At 32.5% G+C, this 27,259-nt stretch overlaps 1 protein-coding gene across 1 annotated transcript; it reads right to left on the bottom strand.

Annotated features, from left to right (window-relative positions):
- Positions 1 to 416: 416 nt before the first annotated feature.
- LOC132704732 (uncharacterized oxidoreductase YjmC-like) lies at positions 417 to 22,032 on the bottom strand. The gene is made up of 9 exons (XM_060674941.1): positions 21,893 to 22,032; positions 16,182 to 16,291; positions 15,937 to 16,092; positions 15,683 to 15,871; positions 8,963 to 9,078; positions 8,810 to 8,908; positions 6,236 to 6,431; positions 698 to 852; positions 417 to 642 (listed from the first exon to the last, which is right to left on the bottom strand). The coding sequence occupies exons 2-9, from the start codon at positions 16,273 to 16,275 to the stop codon at positions 478 to 480; spliced, it is 1,170 nt and encodes a 389-aa protein (XP_060530924.1). The 5' UTR covers positions 16,276 to 16,291; positions 21,893 to 22,032; the 3' UTR covers positions 417 to 477.
- Positions 22,033 to 27,259: the final 5,227 nt, after the last annotated feature.

Genomic DNA, 27,259 nt, shown 5'->3' with positions numbered 1-27,259 from the left:
AAATTGCACTATTTGCAGGCATTATTCAGGAGTGAGTCTATTCAAGATGAATTGCTAAACCAAACTGAGAATAAATCACTTGACAGCTGTTAAATCGGTCGCCATCTTGAACAGTAATACCAACTTAAAGTTCTATACATCGAAAAAAAACACCCATTATAATGTTATTTGAGGGGAGATATTAGGAATTGAACTGAGGTGGCTTTTACTTGATGAAAATCCATTTATCAAAATAAATAATAGTTCTTGTTTATGGAGATATTAGGGATACTATTTGTCTTACTATCATTCATTACCGAAAGTTGTCACACTTCTGATGTTAAATAAATATTTTGCATTCAAGTATCGCTTTGGATTTTTGCGCACTCTCCTGGACTTACCCTAGTATTAATAAAAATAAAAAAATACTTCGATTCGCAATTATTTATTTCCTCTTGTACGTTTAATATTCAACAGATACTCTACGTTTGGACAGCTCTAACAACTCTTCGACACCATGGGCGTAATTTTCAATTGGTCCGCCAGTTTTGCGTTGGTTTTGTGCTGATTCTCCACGTACCGCAGACCTCCCTCCTGGCAGACTTTGTTCATGTGATTCCTTTCGGGGTCGCCGTGAACAAGAACGGGCAACTTAGGATCGACCTACGTTGATTTCAGCATTTTATCAGTATTTTATCTCAAAGTTGCAACCACTTACTGGGCTCAGCTTTCGTATGTAACCCATGAGGTCGGTCATGCGTTGCTCGAAACCTGGGGCGAACACTTTGGGATCGATCGCGATAAAACATTGTCCCAAATTGGCAATTTTGTCCGATTTCCCCCATTTCCTGATATTGGGACCATAAGCAGACCCTAGAAGTGCAGAAACCATCTCAACTAGCTTAGAATATATACATTTTAACAAGAGTTACATAGTTATGTTGTTGTTGAGGATAAACTAATCACTTTGCTATAGTTGGTTCTTGAATGGTTATGGGTCAAAAAAAGTTTTGAAAAAAAATCATTGCCATTTCTTTATAACAGCCGGTTTTGGTTCTGTATCTTTCAGAATAAATTCGTGAAAATTGACACTGATTTGACTTTTTAAAAACTTTTGCAAATTGGGTAATCCACATTGAATGAAATGCAATTCAATATGGCGTCTCAGGGCAGACAAACAAAATAAATAACTTTCCTTTATAAGAAAACTGTGTTTGTTTTTTAGAAAATCATCTTATTTTATGTCTGTTGAAAGTGTTTTCTACGCTCTAAAAGCTTATTAATTTTTGGTTTTTGGTGCATTTTGCCTTTCTTAACTCTTGATAAAAACATTTGCTAACTATTCAAAAAAACAAACAGCGAAGACATTCTGAATTCGATGAAGGTACCAGTAAAGGTTTTCGAAAAGATAAATCTACTTAAGCGGACTTAGAGACGGGTAAGTTAATTCTAAAAGCTTAGTTTTGACGATTTGGAAGAAAAAATAGAAATATCGCCATATATCAAATATATATAAATGGAAATATGATACTGGCCACGAATCATGGTTCATTTGTTAATATTTGAAAGTATAAAGGAATAGGTTCCCATAACGAGTATAGTTGTCATAATCGTCACCGTTCAGGCTTTTGGCTTCAATTATGGAAGTTACCTGCCGACGGCAATAAAACTCGGGTCCGGTAGGTATCAAAGGACAGAATATTAGGGGCGGATTCTCTAAGGTTTTGGTAATAATATAATTTTTTTTATTTGGTGGGTATAATCTTATTAAATTATACTATACAACACAATAAATTCATAGCTAAGAATATGTTTACATAATTACATTTTTATTCTAACTGTCTAAATCTAATTCTGTTTCACTATCAGAATCGTCATTGAGTTTAATTATAATAGGATTTATTTTGTGTTGTATAGAAATGTAAGAATGCTCAATTTTAATAATGTGCCGTACTGATTTGGTATTTTATTAATTACATTTTTTATCAAATTTATTGAACTTGATGACAATAACACTGTTATTTGTTTTGAAACCAATTTTAAAAAAGTTCGGCACTTGTATCCTCATTACAATCCGAGCTAGAATACTTAGTATTCTCTGCAGACAACAGCAAGCAGATTGGGACAAATCCGTCTTCTGACCCAGCCTCTATTTGGGTGATGCGTTTTCCTTTATTTGAAGGTACTTTCGTGTGACAGTTTTGAGTGGAATTAATCGACCTCTAGGAGACAGCGTCGTGTGTATTGAACCATGTTTCTACAAGGCAAATTATGGATCTGTTGTCTAATAAATTTTTTTTAATTTTTTGAAGGTAATTAAATCTCCAAGTACGTAATCTTTTACTACTTATCTCTTGTTGATTTTGCAGTACTTAAATCCGATTTTATTTTCCTTCTTATTAAGTCCTAAACACTATACGGTGAGTTTAACGATATTGGCGCTTTTGTTGTTTGTTCTTGCTGAATAAGTCCTCTACTGATTAAAGTTTCATTCACGTTTTTCACAACCTGTTTTGCATCAAGCGTCAAATCGCTTTTTTGAAACACACAGTGAAGACGATTATTCAACACTGCCACAAAAATATATCCACCCCTGCCTTGTCACCCAACTAAGAATGAATTTTTTGTTAATGGCTAAACCCAATAACAATAGGTAATAATATCGTTAAAGTTTTATTAGGGAGGGTCTTCATCTCATAATAACTAACACATAAAATATGACCCTGAAAAAATCAATTTGAACACTTCAAATCGAACCACACAAATGATTTTCAAACATTGTTTGCCCTGGACGACCATATTTGAATACTGCGAAGATATAATCGGCGATCACAGCTAGGAAAAATATGTACAAAATGACACATTATTTTTTTTTTAATTTATTTGAAAAGCTAATAGAAGAACTCACCAGATTAATTACCACTGGTATGCTAAAAATCGAAAAACAAGCATATTATTTATACAAATTTGCAAAACAAAACGAAATAAAACCTTATTTATATATTTTATATTTATTATTTATTGGAAAAATTCCTTACGGATTGAGAGATTGATAGGTTTATTATCTGACTTTGCTAACGTACAAAGTATACAATATGCATACAATTAGATGAAATCTACAATAAATAGATATAAAGAGGTAATACATAACATATAAACACAAAAGGACAAAATAATTAACAAAAAAAAATTGGTATTAGACAATATCTTTTAACATTTGCTCTACAGAGTAAAAACAATGTTTCATATGAAGTGGTCTTATTTTGACTTTAAAGTTTCTTAAATGAAAAATTTGGGACCTGATATTTCGAATCAGGTTATATAAGCTTAGGTAAACAGAAGTTTTCACGATTTTCACGTTTTTATCTTTTCCTGGCATAATTTCGAAACAAATAAATGATACTGATATGATAGGGCAGATTACTGTACACTCTGAGGATTTAGAATTGACAAAACTGTAGGAACTTTCTGGTGAGTTCCCAATTTTAAATGAAGAATGTTCTTCAGGTCTTCGAGAGTCTAGTTGGCTGTACGTAACACATAAAATGTGGATACACATATTTCGTCAAATGGAGATTATATTGGAAAACTATATTGCAATAGTATTTGCGCAAACTAAGAAAATAATAAAAATTAGGGCAAAATTTCCAAAAAATTGGAAACGTTCCTCGTATACATATCTTACATCACCTGAAAGACGTTTTTATCTTTTCCCGGCATAATTTCGAAAGATATTGATAAGATAAATAAATGATATTGATGTGACAGTGCAAAATACTATACACTCTCAGACTTTAGAATTCACAAAACTGTAGATATTTTAAATGAGTCCTCCAGTCCTTGAAGAGTACAATTGGTTGCAGAGAGCACGTAAAAGCTGGATAAATGTATTTCGTTAAATGGAAATGATATTCAAAAACTACATTTGTAACGAACATTTTAAAAGCGCACGCCCATGTGTGGCGCCGCACGTCCCAGACGTACCCGTCGCCGCGACCCTCCACGCTACCGTGCATCAGACAAACCGCGGAGAAGTAATAGAACCCCGACCGCAAAGGGTTATGGAGCGATTCTCGGAAAACGCGTTTAATTTCGAATATTTCGTTATCCACCCATAGTATTTTACTTGAGTTCGGAATTACATATTTGTAGCGACACATAAATTGTTTAATTTCGTGTACCCGCAAACCTTACACATTTTAATAATATTGACGCAAACAAAAAAAATAAGAAAATTAGGGCCAAATTTCCATAACTTCGGAAATGTCCCTCGTATACACATTCTAAATTAACTAAAAGACTTTTTTATCCTTTGCTGGCATAATTTCGAAAGATATTCACAAAACTGTCGAAATTTTATGTATTCTTCAGGCTTTCAAGAGTATAGTTGGTTACAGATAGCACGTCAAAGCTGCATAAATGTATTTCGTTTAATTGGAGATTATGTTGAAAAACTAGATTTTAATAATGTCGGCGCAAACTAAGAAAATAATAAAAACTAGAGCTAAATTTCCAGAACTTTGGAAACGTCCGTAGTATACATATATTAGATTAACTGAAAGTAGTTTTTATCTCTTCGTGGCATAATTTTGAAAGATATTTTTTAATAAATGATACTGATACGATGCAAAATACACTCACTCTCTGAGGGTATAGAATTGACAAAACTGTAGGAATTTTAAATGAGGAGTATTCTTCAGGTCTTCAGGAGTACAGTTGGCTGCAAATAACACGTAAAAGCTGGATAAATGTATTTCGTTAAATTGAGATAATATTGAAAAAACTATATTTTAATAATATTGAAGCAAACTAAGAAAATAATAAAAATTAGAGCCTAATTTCCTGAACTTTGGAAACGTCAGCCGTATACATGTCCAAAATTAACTGAAAGTCGTTTTTACCTTTTCCTGGCATAATTTCGAAAAATATTCTTAAAAAATGATATCGATATGATAGTGAATGCTGTACACTCTCGGGATTTATGATTCACAAAACTGTCGGAATTTTTTGTGAGATACCGATTTTAATTGAAGAGCATTCTTCAGGTTTTCGAGAGACTAGTTGGTTTCAGGTAACGCGGTAAAATGTGGATTAATGTATTTCATTAAATGGATATTATGTTGAAAAACTACAATTCAATAATTTTCACGCAAACTAACACAATAATTAAAAAATTGACCCAAATTTGCAGGCCAGTATTCTTCAGAGTATAGTTGGTTGTAGATAGCACGTCCAAGCTGGATAAATGTATTTCGTTAAATGGAGATTATGTTGAAAAACTACATTTTAATAATGTTAACGCAAACTAAGAAAACAATAAATATATATATTGTAGCTAAATTTTCAGAACTTTGGAAACGTCCCTCGTATACATATTTTAAATTAACTGAAAGTCATTTTTATCTTTTTCTAGCATAATTTCGAAAGATATTCTTAAATAAATGATAGTGATCTAAAAGTGCCCAATACTGTGAGGATCCAGAATTGACAAAACTGTAGAAATTTTAAATGAGGAGTATTCTTCAGTTCTTCAAGAGTATAGTTCGTTACAGATAACACATAAAAGCTAGATAAATTTATTTCGTTAAATTGAATTTATGTTGAAAAACTACATAATGAAAATTAGCGCTAAATTTCCAGAACTTTGGAAACGTCCCTCGTATACATATATTAAATTAGCTGAGAGTCAATTTTATCTTTTCCTGGCATAATTTTGAAGAATATTCTTAAATAAATGATACTGATATGATAGTGCACAATACGATGATCTAGATGATCTAGAATTGACAAAACTGCAGGAATTGTAGATGAGGAGTATTCTTCAGATCTTCAAGACTATGTCGGTTGCAGATAGCACGTCAAAGCTGGATAAATATATTTCGGTAAATTGAGATTATGTTGCAAAAGTACATTTTAATAATATTGACGCAAATTAACAAAATAATAAAAAAATTAAGCCAGATTTCCAGGATTTTTTAAACGTCCCTCGTATACATATCCTAAATTAACTGGAAGTTGTTTTTAAATTTTCCTGGCATAATATCGAAATACATTTTTTAATAAATGGCATTAATTCGTCAATTTCTTTTAAATGAGTTGGATGAACTTTAATAAAAGTTAAAAAAAAGAGACAAACTTGCTGCAAAATAGAAATGATCTGGTTGTATTAAAATCATTTAGAGTTGAATTAATATGAACTGAAACTAATAAACTTTGTGCTAGCAAAGCGCAAGTGCTTCGCCAAAACTTTACTTACCAGAGAGCATACCACAGAGTACTTCCACTAGCATCGACAGACCGTATCCTTTATATCCAGAATTCAATTCGGTGCCTCCCAGGGGCATCAACTGCATCGCATTGTAAGCGATTTCCGCATTCGTTTCCGGTTTGCCTTCGTCGTTCAAAGCCCAACCAATCGGCAACGGTTGCTGTTTCCTTTTTGCTAATTCTATCTGAGACAAATGAGGTTGTTCAGAAACCAAAGTTATACCAGCCACGTTAATGATAAAATGTCGGTGAATCGAACACTATTTTGTTGGAGCTACGATGGGCTTTACAAAGTGACGGGGATAAGAGTGGTTCCAACCAACGTAACTGTTGGTTCCACAAGAGTACTGGTAATCAAAAATGAGATAAAACTCTGGGTTTCAAATAAATGCGGTAAATTTTGTGATAAAATCAAGAGTTTGTAAAGGAAAATACAGAAAAGCTGAACCCACATTATCGCGAGCATAAAAAAAATACTTTTTTGCTCTGATATTATTTATTTTGTTGCACTTAAGAATACATTACATGTGTCAAAAAAAAATCTTGAAACACTTGGAAAAACCATTAAATAATATTTTGGGGCACATAAGATGTAACATATAATTTATACCTAAATATACAAAAGAAAGTTTAAATTCGGCAGAAAACAACTAATAGTAGATTATTTTCCAAATAGAACCTGATTTGATACAAAAAAAAGCATAATATTTAATGGTTATTGTCTTGAGCATACTTTACCGAAAATATATTTCAAGCGGAGTTTTTCCAGAAAGTCTATTTTTTAGTTCCTCATATGATCTAAATTCATCGGATATAGGTGTGTGAGTATACTCAATATGACCTTTCTTCCATTTGGCAATAGAAGCAAGCCTGTCATTTGCAGAAAGCATACGTCTTCTTTTGAATTGCAGGGTTTCATCATCTGATGAATCCCATTCAGGTTCAGTAGTTGATGAATTACAGGACTATCATTCGGTTATGTAACTCGAAAGTTCCAACTATATCAGGTGGTTCCCCAAACTCTTGTAGATTTATGTTATCGTTCATATCTTCTTCGTCACTCAATGTATCCACGTCGGGTGGAATATAAACCGCATCAATATATTCTGTAAATACTTTTTCAAGCTATTTTTAGCATAAATTTAGAAGGAATGGAATGCTACAATACACAAGAATACGAAAGTCCAAATAATACCAACGTCTTTCATTATTATTGTCCTCATTCATCACGATCTCCTTCATAGCCGCATCTAATTCCTTTTGAGTCAAATACCTCAAAATGCCATATTTTACGAACTGTAATGTTCACTGCACAAGACACAAACTAATACTAAACGACACGCTAATTGTCCACGCGCTGACTTGTCCAGACGTGCAATAACAAAATTTTCTTTCATAGATAAAACCAGTGGTGCATTCACGCACCAGTAAATATTTTCAAAAAATGAGGAATAATCAATATAGTAGGTTTTATGTCCTTTAGTAGTGATAATAATAAAATTTCTAAATGGATGTGCAAAAATATTTCCTGGATGTTGCAAAAAAAAATCATAGAATAGGTGATGCATTAATGCACCACTGGTACAAAATGGGTTAATAGAACACGATTTTAAACCCCGCATTATGAACCAGAAGATGCAACAAGCACATCTACACTTACAGCAGGATACTGAAATAACCATCAGCTTGGTGAACCTTATCTGCAAACAATCGAGCTTCTCCCACTGCCTCAGCTGCTCTATCAAATAGCAAAAAGAGGAACTCTAGAGCAAAATACTTAAACAGAGAAACTGGAAAGCCCAAAGCGTCTTCATCAACAAACATTCCTTCACCAAATCAAAAGAAGACTATCAATAACCAAACAGGTGTCCACAATGACGATTGGGTTTGTTGACTTTGTAGAAGAACATACTCCCATGATATAAGGAAAGGAATGAAGCGGAATAGTACCTTGTACCTTGTATCGTATCCCAAAAATTGCCAGCCAGGGGATATAACTCAGAGGGAGTTTCAGAAGATGATTACGATTAAAAAGCTTCCTTAAATATTTGTACCTGTTTAAATACTTTCTTTATATCCTACGTGGTTTAAAACCAAATGTTCAAAATCATAAATACTGTGCCATCAAAATGAACAAAATTTCAAACATTCATTGAAAGGGTAGGAGGAGAAGATAAGAAGAAAATTGATGAATCTTCCTTTTAAACGCATTAAAGCATTCTCGTCAGTGCTTCTAAATCACTTCTCTTTTTTCTAAAAATGTAGTAGCAGTAGTTTAGTGCTATTGCGTAGAAAGGGCCGAAATTACAACTACAATACGCCCTACAATCAGCACATGTCCATGGACACTGCAATATAAAAAATCATTAGTAGGAAAACCAATTTCAAATAAAATCAATGGAAATCAGTTTCCAATTATTATATGAACAATTAGGGATTTAATTTTGGATTATTTTGTAATCTCCAGCTATTTCTAGCTATTTCCGGAACCAGTGTGCATTTCGGATCTCAAATTTTTTTTTTGGAATTCAAATACACTGCATTGTCCAACGGTTGATCTTACCTTCCCCAATGCGGCTCCAGTTGTGGCCATGTCCAAAAGAAAATAGTCTCCATTGAGAGCAGGAGCCCCAAGCGCCATTGGATTCGTGCCCAGCGTAGCCTACAACTTTCGACAATAAGAATTTGAAATAAGGGAAGTAATGTCCTGCTTTACCTGTTTGGCTCTGGTAGGCGTCATTAAGGGCGACGTATTAGTAAAACTCATACCGATCAGGCCTACCTTGATGGCCTGTTGGGCGTATATCCCGGCTATCCCGTAATGGTTGGAAGCTGGAAGATGAAACTTGTCGTCTTTGATACTTTAGAGTCAATAAGACGCGATCTGTTGAGAAAATTTACTACACCACTAATGGTCTGCGTAAAAAATCTCTGTGGTTGTTATTGCGAGAATAAAAATAAACGCGTTAGATTAGTTATTATAATATTATATAATATATATAATATAATTATAGAAGGCGAGGCACTTGGTGCAAGAACGGAAAAAACAATGACAAAAAAAATAATTAATTAAGTTTGTTGTCTGTTTACAAAGGCCCCAAAAGTGCGGCACTTACGAGGAAGTTGACAGTGTATCACTTTAAATGTTATTAAGTTTGACGAATTTTATTTCTACCTTGAATAAAGGTTTTAATTAAATCGTGCATAGCTCCGGTAATCCCAAAGTTTTACAATTTATTAAATTGAAATTTCTCGAGTAAAATATTATCAGCCTTTCGCAGATCTACGAACAATAATTTCTGTCATCTAGTGTCTTTGAAATATGACTGGCGAGTGGCACTAAAAGCCCTAATGTATTGTGATAAACGCTTTTTCATAATGTGGCGATATTTTAAAACACGACCTTCAGTCTAGCGGAAGTCGGATGGGGCCGGCCACTCATAGACACAGTATTGGCAAGAAGGGTATCGGTAGCGGCCGCCAGCTTTTAAACAGTGGAGAAGGGCGTGGGGAGTTTTTATAAGGGCGCCACGTATTTATACACTACCTAACCCGCCAAGGAGATGGCGTTTATTACTGTGCATTCGACTTCCCACTAAATACGAAGTGATTATTCGAGTTGAGATCCCCAATCCCAACTTCTAAGTGGTGCGCGTGCTGCTCGGGAACGTGTAGTACCCAAACCGAGCCAGTCATAAATCCAGACGCACCAGGTAGGAGGCAGGTAGAACAGGCAAGTCCAAGATCCAGGAAAAAAAAAGGAAGATCCAAAACAGAGAAAGAACCAATCGGAAATTAAAACCGGGAACTAAACGCCAAGTAGGAAACCCTGTAAACAAATTCCTCAGTTTACCGTGTACTATAGCGGAAGATTCTTACCTCTAGCGAGGGTTTTCCACGCTTCCGCTCGCTTAACGACTCGTGCAGCCTGAATACAACACAGAGAGAGATGGACGATGGACGTAAACAATGCCGGCAAACCAAATACTGAAAGTCTTCCACTTCTAAGTCAAGAACCAGGGAGATGTGTACAAATAACAGCCAGGTAGGTAGTAAAATGCTCCCTCTGTGCATAACAACCTGGATACAGGGAACAGCAACCAACTAACCTGAAATAACCATGTGGTACATATCTTCTCTTAGAGCCTTGGATACTGATTTGATCGCTCTCCTTTTAAGCAGCGACAACTAGAATAGAGACAGGCAATGCTACGGAGCCTCGAGTGCGAGGGATGTCGCAGGAATATACCAGGACGAACGAAAGCAATGGCTACAATAACCGTTACAACTCCGAGCAGCCTCTAGCCATCCAAGAAGTACTAAGGTCTCAACCTAAGGAAGTATGCAAACATGTCTACATGCACATCCACATACCAGCGAAGACAACGCAGGGGCGTTATATATAGGGTTGGAAGAAAATAATCACCAATAATAATAAGATCCTAAATAAAAAAAATTGTCTGTGTTACTAAGGAGACCCTCCCGTTCGAAAATTTTACCAGGGTTCTTCACGAATTGGCGGAAGCGCTAACGGTGAAAAATAGACCGTTACAATAAGTTTCTGGAAAAATGCTTAGCACTGAGATTGGTGTCTACTAAAGCATTTCTTTTCTGCTTTAGAAACGGCGCTATTTTTTTTACTAATTTGGGAAAACGACTCTGGAAATTGTATCACTTATTAACTTGTTTAAAATTTTTATCATATTTTCTTTTAACTTTAATATGTCTCTCATTGTAACCTGATTATAGTGCTGGTGCTGAGTATTTTTAGGTCCAATTTTCAATACCGTTGGGTCTTTCCTATTTATTATCTATTTCCCGATTATCTTTGATAATACTACTAATCTGAATCTTGACAGACGTCATTAATAATACCCCACTGTTTTTTGACACTATTGAATGCAGTTTGTCTTTATCTTATTGTTGGCATTTGAGTTTTTAAATTCATTTTCTATGATCAAGTTGCCGGGATCTTTAACTTTGTGCTTATTTATCTTACATCTACTTTTATTTTCTTATTCAACTATTATTTTCACGAACTTTATATATTTTAGCCAATTGCGATTGTTTTTTTGCATTCAGTGATTAAATTTATTAGGTATTAAACTTCGTTGTAAGTTTTTGTTCTTCTAAATTTTTTATGATTTATTTTTATTATTTCCACTTTTTTAATTATTTTTATATTGTCTTCTGTAGTGATTATTAATTGTTGGTCATTTGACAGATTATTACTTCCTATCTTAACTTTACAGATTAAGTTGGACTACACTTATTTTTAGGTTTTTCCCACCCAAACGCACACACTACCAGTTGATTCTTCTAACAGAATTAGACCTTCCTATTTTATAACATTCTATATTTTCCCAAACACATATTGACCGCATCGTAAACTCTTGGACCATGTAAAATGTTTTCTTTTTCTTTTAGTCAAGTTTCTGTTAATAAAAGTAAATCACAGCCATCTTTCATCACAAAGAATAGCAGCATAGCTTCTCTATAATGGCCCTAGGCTGTCTGTCTTTTCTTCAAAATATATTTGGTTGTGCAAACGAATAAAACTGGATTTTTTTTTCAATTATACAGTTTATCTGCCTTACAAGTTTCAAGATTTGTTTTAGTAAGATCAAGATTTAAGAAAATTTTTTTATCCATAGATAAACCTTGAATTTTGCTGTTAAGCTATAGTCTCTTTTTGGTTTTTAACCAATAATATTTAACGTTGCTATCCTAAAATATTACTTCTAGAAGTCGGTTAACCGTGTCCTTATCAAATGTCATTGATAAAGACACGGTGTTGTCGAAACAATTGCCATGTAAAAATATATAATTTCGTGAAAATCTGAACTTTTAGTTCTTATTTATTTTGATAAATGGATTTTCATCAAGTAGCAACTACCTCAGTTCAGTTGTTAAATGTTTTTTAATTAAATTTGATGATATAATATTAAAAATTTGGTTTAATAAAATAATTGTATAGACGCCAGCAATGGAAGGACTTTGCTCCGTACCAGTGGTCTTCAAACAGCCTACGAATTTATTTCGATCATTTTGAAAGACGTTATATAAATAAAAATACACCACCCAAACGACTATTAGCACCAAATGCTGTCCCGCCTGATAAAATTTTGAAGATGCCCGAGAATAAAAATAAATAAGAACTAAAAGTTCAGATTTTCACGAAATTATATATTATGACATGACAATTGTTTCGACAACACCGTGTCTTTATCAAATGTAATATTTACAAACTACCTGCTACCATATATACCGAAAAATGACCATAAAACCTTAATTAATGTTGTGAGAATTTAAGTTCAATAAAGGGAAGGTATTTAAATCTAATTGATGGTTAAGCAATACATTCAAATGTCTCATTTAGTTAATCTCCATCGCTTCCAATAAATTGAATTTTCTACTTTTTGTGGCTGTATGTAAAATATCAAAATTGTCGTCAAAAATGTGATTTTCTGTGTTTAAGTGTTTAACATAATTAGAATCTAGTCTATTGTTTTTAAACGCTCTTTTATGTTCGTTAATGCGTTTCTTGAAGGATCTACCTGATTTTTGAGATTTGGGACATTTTGTTTTATTGTTTTTTAAAAATTTTCCTATTTTGTTGTTAGTTCTGAAAGCTATTTTTAAACAACATTTTGATAAAAGTTTTGAAACTTATTCACTAGGTTCTCCTATGTATGTAATTGTTTTCAATTGTTCGTATTCTGTATCAGGTTTCGGATAGAGTTTACTGTTGTCTGGCTTTGTTTTTCATTTATAATTTTATCTATAATGGACGGATTGTAGCCGTTGTTCAGTGCAATTTGTTTAATGATATTAAGTTCTTTGTTGTAATTTGCTGTTGAGACTGGCGTATTAGGGAGTGTGTGTAAAAAAGAGTGAAATGCAGCCATTTTGTGTGCATAAGGGTGACTTGAGCTGTTATGTATGACTGTGTCCGTGTGTGAAGGTTTATGATAAATCTAAAAATCTAATTTGTTTTGAGTTTTCGTAATAGTTAAGTCTAAAAAATTAATAGAGTTTTCCTGTTCAATCTCGATAGTGAATTTTATACGATTATGTAATGAGTTAATGTAATTTAAAAAGAATTCAATTGTCTGTCCATTCCAATAAAGCAAGCAAAGGCATCATCCACCTATCTATACCACCATAGAAAACTTTTACTTAAAGGATGTTCTAGTATGATATTTTCCAAATTATCCATAAAAATCTCGGCTAACAAAGGACTAAGTGGGTTTCCCATAATCAAACCTTCTTTAGAAATATAAATCTGTCCATTAAATTCAAAATAATTTTGGTCTAAAGAGACTATTAAGCAATCTAATAAATCTTGTTTCACCAATAGGTTAACCTGTTTCGGAGTTAGGGTCAAATCTACTAAATCTATTACATCCATAGGTGGAATACTGGGAAATAAGTTTTGTACATCAAAATACAATAGTGTTGCGTTAGAAGGGAAATAATTGTCATGTCAAAATATATAATTTCGTGAAAATCTGAACTTTTAGTTCTTATTTATTTTGATGCATACTTTTGTTATTTGGCGACTGCGATCCAGTGTGGATCTTCAGCTTTTACTTTATTTCAGATATGTTCAATCTTGCTAATGTTACACTATTATATGCTGGGGAAAATCTTCCAGAGATAGTGAAGTTTTTGTAGAAACAATTGTTCGACCAATGTTGAGCAAGTCTCGTGGTCATTTGTCCAATATAAATTTGATATTATGACATGACAATTGTTTCGACAACACCGTGCCTTTATCAAATGTAATATTTACAAACTACCTGCTACCATATATACCGAAAAATGACCATAAAACCTTAATTAATGTTGTGAGAATTTAAGTTCAATAAAGGAAAGGTATTTAAATCTAATTGATGGTTAAGCAATACATTCAAATGTGTCATTTAGTTAATCTCCATCGCTTACAATAAATTAAATTTTCTACTTTTTGTGGCTGTGTGTAAAATATCAAAATTGTCGTCAAAAATGTGATTTTCTGTGTTTAAGTGTTTAGCATAATTAGAATCTCGACTATTGTTTTTAAACGCTCTTGATGCGTTTCTTGAAGGATCTACCTGTTTGTCCAATATAAATTTTAGGACAAGATCCGCATTTCAACCTGTAGACACCTGATTTTTGAGATTTTGGGCATTTCGTTCGATTGTTTTTAAATATTTTCCTATTGTGTTGTTAGTTCTGAAAGCTATTTTTAAACCACATTTTGACAAATATTTTGAAACTTTTTCACTAGGTTCTAGGTATGTAATTGTTTTAAATTGTTCGTGTGCTGTATTAGGTTTCGCATAAATAGAGTTTAGTGTTGTCTGGATTTGTTTTTTATTTATAATTTTATCGATAATGGACGGATTGTAGCCGTTGTTTAGTGCAATTTGTTTAACGATATCAAGTTCTTTGTTGTAATTTTCTGTTGAGAGAGGCGTATTAAGAAGTCTGTGTATAAAAGAGTTAAATGCAGCCGTTTTGTGTGTATAAGGGTGATTTGAGCTGTTATGTATGACTGTGTCTGTGTCTGATGGTTTATGATATACTGAAAAATCTGATTTGTTTTGCGCTTTCGTAATTTTTTAGACTTAACTATTACGAAAGCGCAAAACAAATTAGATTTTCTACATTAGATTGATTTCAGGTTGAAATGCGGATAGATCCTTCAAGAAACGCATTAACTAACATAGAAGAGCGATTAAAAACAATAGTCTAGATTTTAAGTATACTACACACTTAAACACAGAAAAACACATTTTTGACGACAATTTTGATATCTTACATACAGCCACATACAGTAGAAAATTAAATTTATTGGAGGCCATGGAGATTAACTAAATGAGACATTAAAATGTATTGCTTAACGATCAATTAGATTTAAATACCTAACACAATCACGAAATCGAACATCACATGTTATTCGGTATTATTAAAATTCTTGCATGTAATCAATTCTTCTAACAACGACAAATCTGGAAATCTATAGAAATCTATAAGCAACCTCCACTCAGGTCCTTCCTTTAGCTGCAGGTATAGTTAAGCTCAGGTTGATGGGCGAAACGTCAGCAAGTTTGATTAAAAAACAACCGACACAGGAGGCATCCAGAAAATTAGTGGAAGTTTGTTGGAACTATTTCTCCTGTTTTATTTATATTATCTAATCTTTCCTTTGTTTTGGCCTATTAATTAATTACAAAGGTCTACCTGTCCCATTTTATTTAGTGTTTTTTTTTATTTCTCAAAGCTCATTCCAGTCTTTTGTTTACTAGTAGCCATTGTTGAGAAAAGAGCATTTTACTTGTGGTCCAAGCTTGGCGATTTGAAGCTTTCCCTAATTTTAATGATATTTCTGCACTGCTAACCAAGCACTATTTAGGTTCGTTAGAAAACAGTTTCCTTGTGATTTACGTACAATGAGCCACGACTACTCCCACTCCAGTCTCACGGGCCTTATCGATCGCAAACTCCATACATTTCTTCCCTACTACCGCTCCCATCCCGTTATGTCCATTTACGAGAACTGTAGCTGCCGTTTGCTTTTCTATTTCCGGTTTGGCATTGGGATCGGTGGTACCGTGCTGTATATCTCTGATGTACATGTCTAGAAGACACGATAATCGTCGTTCTAACATAAGGTATTTTTCCCGTATTATTTACTATACATACCGAGTCTGTTCATGCCATGACTGTAATGCCCTCGGAAATCAGCTTCAACCAGATTATCCGCGATTATTTGTGCATTATCTTGAGATGTTTTAACGGCAACGAAACAGTCCACCATAAATCGTTTGGCCTCGTCCAAAGGAGTGATCAAAGCGGCTTCTTCAAGGAATGTTATTTTTAAATTTGATTTTGTTAATTAACTAATAGGTTTTACGAGCGTTATCAGATATTGGAAGGTCGTTATCTACCTGTTGAGTAAGTGTTATGATGGGCATTCTTGTACCTCTTGCGACATCTGCAAAAGCGTTGCTGTCTCATGAATCGTACGCTGCTCAAGACCATTTCAGGTGTTTGAAATCTAAAAATTTTAATTTTTCATACGTAAACACAATTTGAAATTGACGTGACGTGACGTGACAGTCTAGAAACATAGTTATTAGGGGATAGACGGCAATTTCAACTTAGTACATCGGTAAACTAGAACAAATTAACTTGTTATCAGAATAAAATTAATAAAAAATAAAAAAGTTGATTTTATATGGTAAATCTGCACCAATGAGAATGTGTATACTTTTAAATAATACCAAAAAAGGCTGGTTCGTTTGAATAATAATAATAATTTAAATTTTATATCTGATTAAATGTTTAGGTAAATAAATCGTGTTTATATAGAGCATTTTGTTTGTATCAAAATATTTCGATTGGTTAAATAACCCTATGTCCTAAAGTCAAACCTTACGCAGATACAGGGTGGTAAAAGTAATTTAATTTTTTAGTTTTTTATTACCTACTTTCAGAGTTTTAAAAAATAAAGGCACAAACATTTGCCTATAAATGACAAACATTTTATGAAAATTCTCAAATGCAACTTCAGGTAAGACACGGTAATTTTTTTCTATTATCTAAGTATTATTCTTCGACCTCTATTTCAAGCCGTTTTAAAGATATTTACATTTTTATGTGTGTAATCCCATTAATTTATTCTTAAAAATATTATTTTTAAATGCACTCAGTAACAGACGAGAGTGAATATCGAAAAAGAAAGTAGACTTTTAAAAATAAAAAAAAACATCTGTTGCGTTTTTTATTAGTATTTCTAATAAAAAACCAAAATTAGGAAAAAGAAAGACTTTTAGGAACAGAAAAAAACAACCTATTGTGTTTTTTATTATTACTACTACTGAAAAACCAAAATGAGGGAAAGACAGACTATTAGGAACAGAAAAAAAAACAACCTATTGTGTTTTCTATTACTACTAATGAAAAACCAAAATGAGGAAAAAGAAAGACTTTTAGAAACAGAAAAAAACAGCCTATTGTGTTTTTTATTATTACTACTACTGAAAAACCAAAATGAGGGAAAGACAGACTATTAGGAACAGAAAAAAAACAACCTATTGTGTTTTATATTACTACTAATGAAAAACCAAAATGAGGAAAAAGAAAGACTTTTAGGAACAGAAAAAAACAACCTATTGTGTTTTTTATTACTACTACTACTACTGAAAAATCAAAATGAGGGAAAGACAGACTATTAGAAACAGAAAAAAAACAACCTATTGTGTTTTCTATTACTACTAATGATAAATGAAAATGAGGAAAAAGAAAGACTTTTAGGAACAGAAAAAAACAACCTATTGTGTTTTTTATTACTACTACTACTACTGAAAAACCAAAATGAGGGAAAGACAGACTATTAGGAACAGAAAAAAAAACAACCTATTTTGTTTTCTATTACTACTAATGAAAAACCAAAATGAGGAAAAAGAAAGACTTTTAGAAACAGAAAAAAACAGCCTATTGTGTTTTTTATTATTACTACTACTGAAAAACCAAAATGAGGGAAAGACAGACTATTAGGAACAGAAAAAAAACAACCTATTGTGTTTTATATTACTACTAATGAAAAACCAAAATGAGGAAAAAGAAAGACTTTTAGGAACAGAAAAAAACAACCTATTGTGTTTTTTATTACTACTACTACTACTGAAAAATCAAAATGAGGGAAAAACAGACTATTAGAAACAGAAAAAAAACAAACTATTGTGTTTTCTATTACTACTAATGATAAATGAAAATGAGGAAAAAGAAAGACTTTTAGGAACAGAAAAAAACAACCTATTGTGTTTTTTATTACTACTACTACTACTGAAAAACCAAAATGAGGGAAAGACAAACTATTAGGAACAGAAAAAAAAACAACCTATTTTGTTTTCTATTACTACTAATAAAAAACCAAAATGAGGAAAAAGAAAGACTTTTAGGAACAGAAAAAAACAACCTATTGTGTTTTTTATTACTACTACTACTGAAAAACCAAAATGAGGGAAAGGCAGACTATTAGGAACAGAAAAAAAACAACCTATTGTGTTTTCTATTACTACTAATGAAAAAACAAAATGAGGAAAAAAAAGACTTTTAGGAACAGAAAAAAACAACCTATTGTGTTTTTTATTACTACTAGTACTGAAAAACCAAAATGAGGGAAAGACAGACTATTAGGAACCGAAAAAAAAAGCAACCTATTGTGTTTTCTATTACTACTAATGAAAAATGAAAATGTGGAAAAAGAAAGACTTTTAGGAACAGAAAAAAACAACCTATTGTGTTTTCTATTACTATTACTAATGAAAAACAAAATGAGGAAAAAGGTAAAACACTTTTAAGAAAAAGAATAAACAATCTATTGTGCTTTCTGGTACTACTAACTAATGACAAATCAAAATGAGGAAAAAGAAAGATTTTTAAGAACAGGAAAACACAACCATCGTGTGTTCTTTTACTATAATTAATGAAAAACCAAAATGGGGAAAAAATAAGACTTTTAAGAACAGAAAAAAGCAACCTGTTATTTTTCTATTGCTATAACTAATGAAAAACCCAAATGAAAAAAATTTTTTTGTCATAATCTCTCATTCCTCGATTTCAATTTGAAATATCACATAACTGTCACAATTATAGCATCCGACTAAGCTTCCTACGATTGCTTATTGAACAAAAACCGATCAAAGCTTACTTTAATTTTATAAGATAGAAAATTATTTAAAAAGTACAATATCATAGTTAGTAGCTCACTTCTTTATGAAGTTAAAATATCTGGCAATAAATTAATAATTTCCAGGAATTGTAATAATTGTACTATCTCGTGTTGGCAAAAAAGCATACAGCTTAAAATACGTTTATTGAACAATAATACCTTTTTTCCACAAAATGATACTGTCTTTTAAGAAATTAAATTAATAAAAAAAAAGTGAGTGAAGGTGGCGCCATCTGCAAGTAATCGCATAACCGATTACACCATCTAATTTCTTACCAACAAGAACTATATTTTTAATATATATAAATATATGATGCGAAAAAATAAAACTTCTTGTATCACCCTGTATATCCGTAAGTTTTGACATAGATACAAAAAATATGCTGGTATTCTATGGCGAGAAAGCGAGAAAATAAACCTGACTTATAAGGCATAAAGGCGAAAAATATTGAAATGAGCAGAGTGCTTTCCGCGCAAATCACTATTTACAATTTGCCGTGATAACGGAGGAATTCAAAATTTCCGCATTTTATTGTCAGAAATAGAATAGTATATTTCATATCGCTGGAATTTTATAGCGTATTTGTGTAAGTCCTTGCTTTTTAAGTGATTTAACGTTTAACTGTTTAGTAATTATTATGTATGTAATGTAATGAGGTTTGAAAAACCTTCAAGGAAATTTATATACGAGGAACGATTAGACAGATTTTATACAAGCTTTACTGGAAACGTTAAAGTTGAAGAAATATGTCTCGTTAGTTGCTTCTTCCTCACAGTTAAGAAAGTTTTTCTAAAATGAAGTTCACGCTCACCCTCCTCCTCTTTTAACTTTATTTGAAGAAAATTTGAGAAAAAGTTGACGCCAAAAGTTATTCACGATATATCTGCAAATCGAGTAGAACAAAGATCGATGTAGTTTAAGTAAGCAAATTATAGTGAAAATCCCGATTTTTGTTTTTTTCGTGACCAGCTAACGATCGTTTTACGAACTCAAAAATAACATTTTCTCAATTTAATTATAAGCTTTTCTACAGCTGCTTACCGAACTTAATTGACCTTCTTGTACATTGTAAAGCAATTTTTTTTAATAGGGGCTAAAACTATTCAGGTAGTTTTTTTTTATTTTTAAATATATACGAAAAAAATGGTAAACTTGCGAAATTTCGTATTAAAATTTTAAATTTTAGCTTTTGCATGAAAATGTGAATTTGCAAAATTTTTGCAAAATGCATACTTTTTTCTTATATCTGGTAGAAAACTATAGAAATAGAAAATAGTGTAAATTCTTAATTATTCTACGATATTTTGCAAAAAAAGAAAAAAATTTGGAAATTCGAAGAAAAATGCAAATTCGCATTTTTTCCACGTAACAGACTTTACGATTATTTATGTTTTCCTAAGAAAAAAATCAGAATCGGAAAATTTTAATAAATTTTTTGAATTCACACTTTTTTATACAAAATCAAAAATTTACAATTTCGTTAAAAAGTATACATTCAATTTTTTTCAAATAAAAACCTAAAATTCAGTGTTGTTACTAGTACTTTACATGAAAACATCCAGTCCATTATGTGTACTGTTTAAAAAATTATTTCAATGAACTAAAAAAAGTAATTTCGCTTAGCTTACGTAAGCAAGTTATAGAGAAAATCCCGATTTTTAATTTTTTTGTGACCAATACGCCAGCTAGCTGTCGTTTTACGAACTCAAAAATAATATACAGCATTTTTACATGCCTAATTTTATTTTAAGCTTTTCTCTTCGCTTTACTGTTTCCGAGATACAGCTTGTTCTGTCAATTTTTTTTTAATAGGGGCTAAAATTTATTAGGAAGTTTTTTTTAATTTTAAAATAATTAAAAAACTGCACATTTCGCCGTTATACAAAAAAAACTGTAAACTTGCCAAATTTCGTATAAAAATTTTAAATTTTAGCTTTTGCGTGAAAATGTCAATTTACGAAATGCATACTTTTTTCTCATATCTGGAAGAAAACTATAGAAATAGATAAAAGCGTAAATTCGCAATTTTTTTCCACACAAAACCTAGAATTTATAATTATTATTTATGTTTTCTCTACGAAAAAATTACTACCATCTAAAAAATTTGGTAAATAATTTTAATACATTTTTTGATGATGATTGATGATTTTATATAAAAAATCTAAAATTTGTTGTAATTAATTGGCGATCCTGTATACTGTCAATCTGTTTCTTTGGATAGGGGCTACAATTATTTGGGCAGTTTTTTTTTTATTTTAAAATAATTAAAAAACTGCCCATTTCAGCGTTATATGAAAAAAACTACGAACTTGCGATATTTCGTATAAAAAATTTTTGCGTGAAAATGTTAATTTAGAAAATTTTTGCCAAATTGGTACTTTTTTCTTATATCTAGTAGAAAACTAGAGAAATAGGAAAAAACATTTTTTTTTCCACTCAAAAGCTCAAAAATGTTTTTTCTTCGGAAAAATCACTTCCATCTAAAAATTTGGCTAAATAATTTTAAGAATGTCATTAAAAATGTACAATTTCAATTTTTTCCAGGCAAAAGCTAAAATTCAATGTTGATTTTAAAAGTTCCCATGAAAACATCTGGTCCGTTATCGGTACCATTTAAAAAATTAGCTTCATCAACTAGAAACATAAATTTCGGTCCCTATTGCATTGTACGTGAAACAATGCAAATTTTAGTTTCATATTTTCTTGGAAGTACGTCTTTGAAGCACCATCAAAGTCCACAAACGTTCTAAGACATTTTTCCGAGGAGCTGCGAAACTCAAAAAAAGCGCTTCTATACCAGCAAAAACACTTGCTGCTACCAGCAGGGGTATATCAAGTCAACATTGAAAAGTGCTCCAACGGAAATCGAGTCTACCGATTTTAAATGCGATAGAAAAAGAAAATATTGTGCAATGACTTACGCGAATCCAATATCGCGAGAAAAAAACCTTTCCTTTAACACCACTGTCAATAAACACGATTAAAACGTGTTTGTTTATCGGACTTATTGAAACGTTATTATCGCCTATTATCGTCGAAGGTTGTCGCGCGTTTATTTCGCGACCACTCCATTCAATTATTTTGATAGCGTCATCAGGATAACGCTAATTTCGCGTATACTTATACAGGGCGAGTCAACGAGAAAAAAAAAATCGTTATATCATCGGTTTTGAACGTGATGAGAAAATGGTAAACGCAAAAGTTGTAAAAATGTTATCATTCACAATTTAAAATTGCAGGGTGGCTCAAAAAACCCGGTTAATAAAATATCGTTTTATTTTTAAAGGAACGCCGTATTTTTAAACCGTGTTTCGAATTGGTTTTGAAATTCTTCAACGTTTTTATTAATAATATGAAATAACTAAAGCTAATAAAGGATTTTCCAATAAGAGGTGTTATTTTGAATAGATTTCTAGGTCGGTAGACGTCACTTTCGAAGCTGTAATTTTTTGTGACATTTGACAAGCAGAAACTACGATTCACGCTTCAGCGGCGCATCGAAATTATTAAAATTCACCATTTCACCATTCATCAGCGACGGTTCGCAACACTAAAACAGTTTCGGCTCGTCGTGCAGCACCTTGTCGGTTCGAAGTACAGAAATTAGTGGAAAAATTCGAACTAGTGGGACAAGTTAGTGATGTGAAGAATGAAAAACGCGAACGTCGCTCAAGAACAACAGAAAATATTGCTGCTATAGCCTAAGGTGTTAAAGAAAACTCCGCTTTGTCCATTCCACGTTGTACCTTGGAATTGGGCATTTCACAAGCGTCATTGCACCGTGTTTTGTATAAAGACTTGAGCCTTAACCCACATTATCGCGAGCATAAAAAAATACTCTTTTGCTCTAAAATTATTTATTTTGTTGCACTTAAGAATACATTACATGTGAAAAATAAAAATAAAAACTCGCAATACAAAAAAATACTCTGGCTACTGTAATGCTTTTTACAAAACTTCTGGATTCCTCCTACGTTGGTTTTTGCTTAGTGGAAATTGCTGGCGTTTCGCCAATCATCCTGTTGGCTTCTTCAGAGCTGAAAAACTGAGCACAAAAAATACTGGTGCGTAAACGAACCACTAGGAAAAAACATAAGATGTAACACACATAATTTATATATAAATATAGAAAAGAAAGTTCAAATTCGACAGAAAACAACTAAAAATAGATTGTTTTTCGAACAGAACCTGATTTGATACAAAAAAACCCAAAATATCTTATGGTGCGTGAGCGCACCACTGGTAACACCCGGTTTCATTTTTGGTGATATTTTACAAAATTGTGTGGCTATGGGCAGATTCTACATCTCCTTCGGGTTTTATTAGCATCAACAATCATGAGGTGACCTTGATTATCATAACGCACTTCATCTATGACAGGTGCAAGATTTCTTTGAGTAATTGTTTTATCAGTTTTTAAAAGTCGCAAAGCAATGTAAGATGTAAAATCTATCTGGGAAATCTTTTGTTCGTTGACAATATTATACAATTTCCATGCATTCACTACTAAACTATCCAGTGAGTTACAAAATAAAGGCCACCACCATTTTTTTTCCAAATACCTGGCACTTGTAATTAGCAATTCCGTTGTCATGTAAATCTACCCCACCCATATATCTATTGTATTGGGCAATTACATAAGTTTGAGGTATATTTACATCTTTCCGTTCTTTTCTATTACAGCGTTTTACATTTTGGACAGGATCTACACTAGAAACATTACTTGCCACAGTTACAACTGAATTGTCGTGCCAACGGACAATAGACATTTTTGATTCAGATTCATATGCTGAAACATAGGATCCGCGGTCTTTTCGTCCAAATGATTTACAATTTTCCATTGGACAATTATTTGTTTTATTTTCCCGGATAGTACCGGTGGCAAAATAACCATTAGTTTTTAAATGCACAAATAGTTTGAATGAAAAAAAAATGGTGATTTACTGCCTTATCTACAACAGAAAGTAGATTTATGACGTCACCGCCAAGACCAAGGTCAGAATGAGGTTTATTTTGAGCACCACCATATGGAAGTGAATAAAATAGGTGAACAAAGGCTCCAAAGCTTGAAGCCAAAACGAACTGGCTTACCCCTTATAAATATTTTGCAGGAATGGCGGCCAAAGTAGGTACATTTGTTCATCTATGGATAAGTTGAACGAAAATATGCCAAACTGAAGATTTTTTTTATTTATTACATCAAAGAAGGGTCTAACTTTTGGAAATTTATCATTTTTGATTATTGTCAGATAAGTGCAAGTTTTGCTTTATCAATTGGAATGTATTGCGGCTCATACATTTTTTTATAAGATCAATTCCTTTGTCTTCATCAGTAGATCAATAATGCTAAATATGTTTCAATGAATGGTGACCCGAGAACAAAATTTAAAAGTTCGTTTTTTAACAACGAGTATTCCTGGCGGTTATTCTTGACCATATTTTATAGAAAATTTTAAAATCATTTCGTCATCAAAAAACATAAAAAATATTTCAAGCGGAATTTTTGCAGAAAGCCTATTTTTTAGTTCCTCACATGATCTAAATTCATCAGATATTGGTGTGTAAGTGTCCTGACCTTTTTTTCATTTGACAGTGGAAGCAAGCCTGTCGTTTGCAGAAAGCATACGTCTTCTTTTGAATTCCAGGGTTTCATCATCTGATGAGTCCCATTCAGGTTCAGTAGTTGATGAATTACAGGACTGTTGAAGGACAACTGTACCATTCGGTGCATGTAACTCTAAAGTTCCAACTATAGCAGTTGGTCCCCCAAACTCTTGTAGATTAATGTTATCGTTCATATCTTCTTCATCAGTCAAGGTATCCACGTCGGGTGGAACATAGACCGCGTCAATATGTTCTGTAAATACTTTTTCATGTTATTTTTAGCATAAGTTTATAAGGAATGGAATGCTACAATACATAAGAATACGTAAATTCAAATAATAGTTAGGACTTTCATTGTTATTGTCCTCATCCATCACGATCTCCTCCATAGCCGCCTCTAATTCCTTCTGAGTCAAATACCTCGTGAATGCCATATTTTACGAACTGCAACGTTCACTACACAAGGCACAAACTAATACTAAAGAATACGCTAATTGTTTAATGTTTATTCTAAATATTTGCAAAAAATTAAGCATAATCAAAATTTTTTTTCCACTATTTTGGATTTACCTGAAAATGTGATACAAATTTATGTACCGCTTTTGTTAACTTTTGAAGTCATATAAAAGATCTTTCCTTTACACATAAATTAGCAATTTCTACGGTTATATGTCCTGTTATATATGTGCAAAAATATTTCCTGGATGTGACAAAAAAAACCTAGAATAGGTGGTGCATTAACGCACCACTGGAACAAAACGGGTTAAGGCCTATAAAGTTTTAAAATTGCGGTACTAGCCACACAAGCAACGAAACGAAGATCCGGACCTTGTTATCTCTCGAAGATGTGATTTCAATTGGCCACTTGTGATTTAACACGCTGCGACTTCTTCCTTCAGGGCCACGTAAAAGATAACGTCTACACCAACAGCCCAGCGTTAATATAACGCATTAACGATGGAATTCGTGAAGCTAATGAAGACAAACAGGTGCCACTTTGTCATTTGGTGATGGAAATTTTCATGAAAAGGATGTGGTATACTATAAGAGTGGCCATTGACTGATATTGTTTTCCATTATTAATGGCATATATTCCTATTTGTATTGAAATAAAAGAAAATATTTTAATACCAAAATAACACCCGTTATTGGAAAATATTTTTTTTTAAATACTAATTGTCACACGTGCAAAAAAATACAATAACGCCATTATTATTCAAGTTAGATCACTCCTATTTAATATTAAAGTTATCCGAAGATGATTTAAAAGATATATGCAACGGAATTTGAATTAGATGCTGCAAGGTGTTCAAAATCAACGAATGTATCTGGAAAATTTTGAATTGAATAGTCTCGACCTTCCTAAATGACATATATATGATTATTTTTTTCTGAAGGATCTTACGAAAACTTTCAACTGTATGTAATATACCTATTTTTAATACTTTTCCATTTATTCTAACTTATGAAATACTTACCCATCTTTCTGTCTAAGACCATGGCCACGACATACAAAATTTTACTTAACAAGTAATTCAATTTCTGGGAGTTTATTTCAACTCTGCCCTTTCTCATCAGGTGGACTATATTCCCAAAAAATTATCCACACACTATTTTGTCCTTTGGCAACTTAGAAGAAAGGTCGATTATAGTATTTTATTGCTATATCATTATTCGTATTTTCAGTCCTGTTTAAATTATGCTATTACTGCTTGGGGCATGAAATATTTTTGTTCCAAAAAAGGATTATTCGTACAATCCACTTTAAACCGAAACATTATTCCTGCAGAAATATATTTATTGAAACGCAAATTTTGACATTTCCCAGTCTATACATACTGAATTCGGTAACGATGATTAAATCTAATTATAATGAGTATATATGTACGCGAGCAATCAATGAACGTTATAGTTTTGGTTAGACAGAATTATAACCTAGATATTCCAAAACATAAATTAAGTTCGGTAGCAAATAGCTCCTCTATCGTCGGTTTCCTATAAAACTTGTTAATAACTTACCACCTGGGATGAAACGGATTTTGGGTCAGTTTAAGGCTGAGGTGAAACGATTGCTTATCCAGAAGGCATTTTATTTTCTACAAGAGTACCTGCAGTGCACTTTTTAATTCGCGTTTTATCCAACGTTTGCCTATTTCAAATTGTGTTTGTTTTTTATAACTCCATGTGTTATTTTAAAAATGCCGTGTATCTTTATTGGTTTTGTATTTTGCCATTATCCAATACTTACAATGTAAGTTTTATGGAAATAAAGTATATTATTGGGTTGTTCGGAAAGTCATCTCGTTTTTTTTGGGGAACATGAAAGACAGTTTTCGTATAATGAATAAATATTTTATTAAATTATATATTGGCCATTCTGGTCCAACACCTTTTGCCATCTTTCTGGCAGTAACATAATTCCCCTCTCATAAAAGTTTTGGTCCTTGCTTTCAAAAAACTGGTTCAGGTGGTTTTTGACATCTTCATTTGAGGTAAAGGTTTTGCCATCCAAAAAATTTTGCAGGGACCGGAACAAATAGTAGTCGGAAGGCGCCAGATCTGGAGAATATGGTGGATATTGCAGTACGTCCCATTCAAGCTGTAAAAGTTTTTGGTGAGTGACCAAACTTGTGTGAGGTCTCGCATTATCCTGGTGGAACACTACACCCTTCCTGTTGATTAAT

This window comes from Cylas formicarius, unplaced genomic scaffold, assembly GCF_029955315.1.
Source record: "Cylas formicarius isolate icCylForm1 unplaced genomic scaffold, icCylForm1.1 PGA_scaffold_10__41_contigs__length_53128322, whole genome shotgun sequence".
NCBI lineage: Eukaryota > Metazoa > Arthropoda > Insecta > Coleoptera > Brentidae > Cylas > Cylas formicarius.
This window is presented reverse-complemented; position numbering and strand designations above follow the sequence as displayed.

Bases quoted from the DNA above. Each gene is read 5' to 3' on its own strand.
- LOC132704732 (XM_060674941.1), bottom strand. From the start codon at position 16,275: ATGGTCTTGAGCAGCGTACGATTCATGAGACAGCAACGCTTTTGCAGA. The intron at 853-6,235 runs GTAAGTAAAGTT...CTGCACTTCTAG, and splicing joins ACTCTGTGGTATGCTCTCTG to GGTCTGCTTATGGTCCCAAT. The intron at 643-697 runs GTAAGTGGTTGC...AAATCAACGTAG, and splicing joins ACATACGAAAGCTGAGCCCA to GTCGATCCTAAGTTGCCCGT.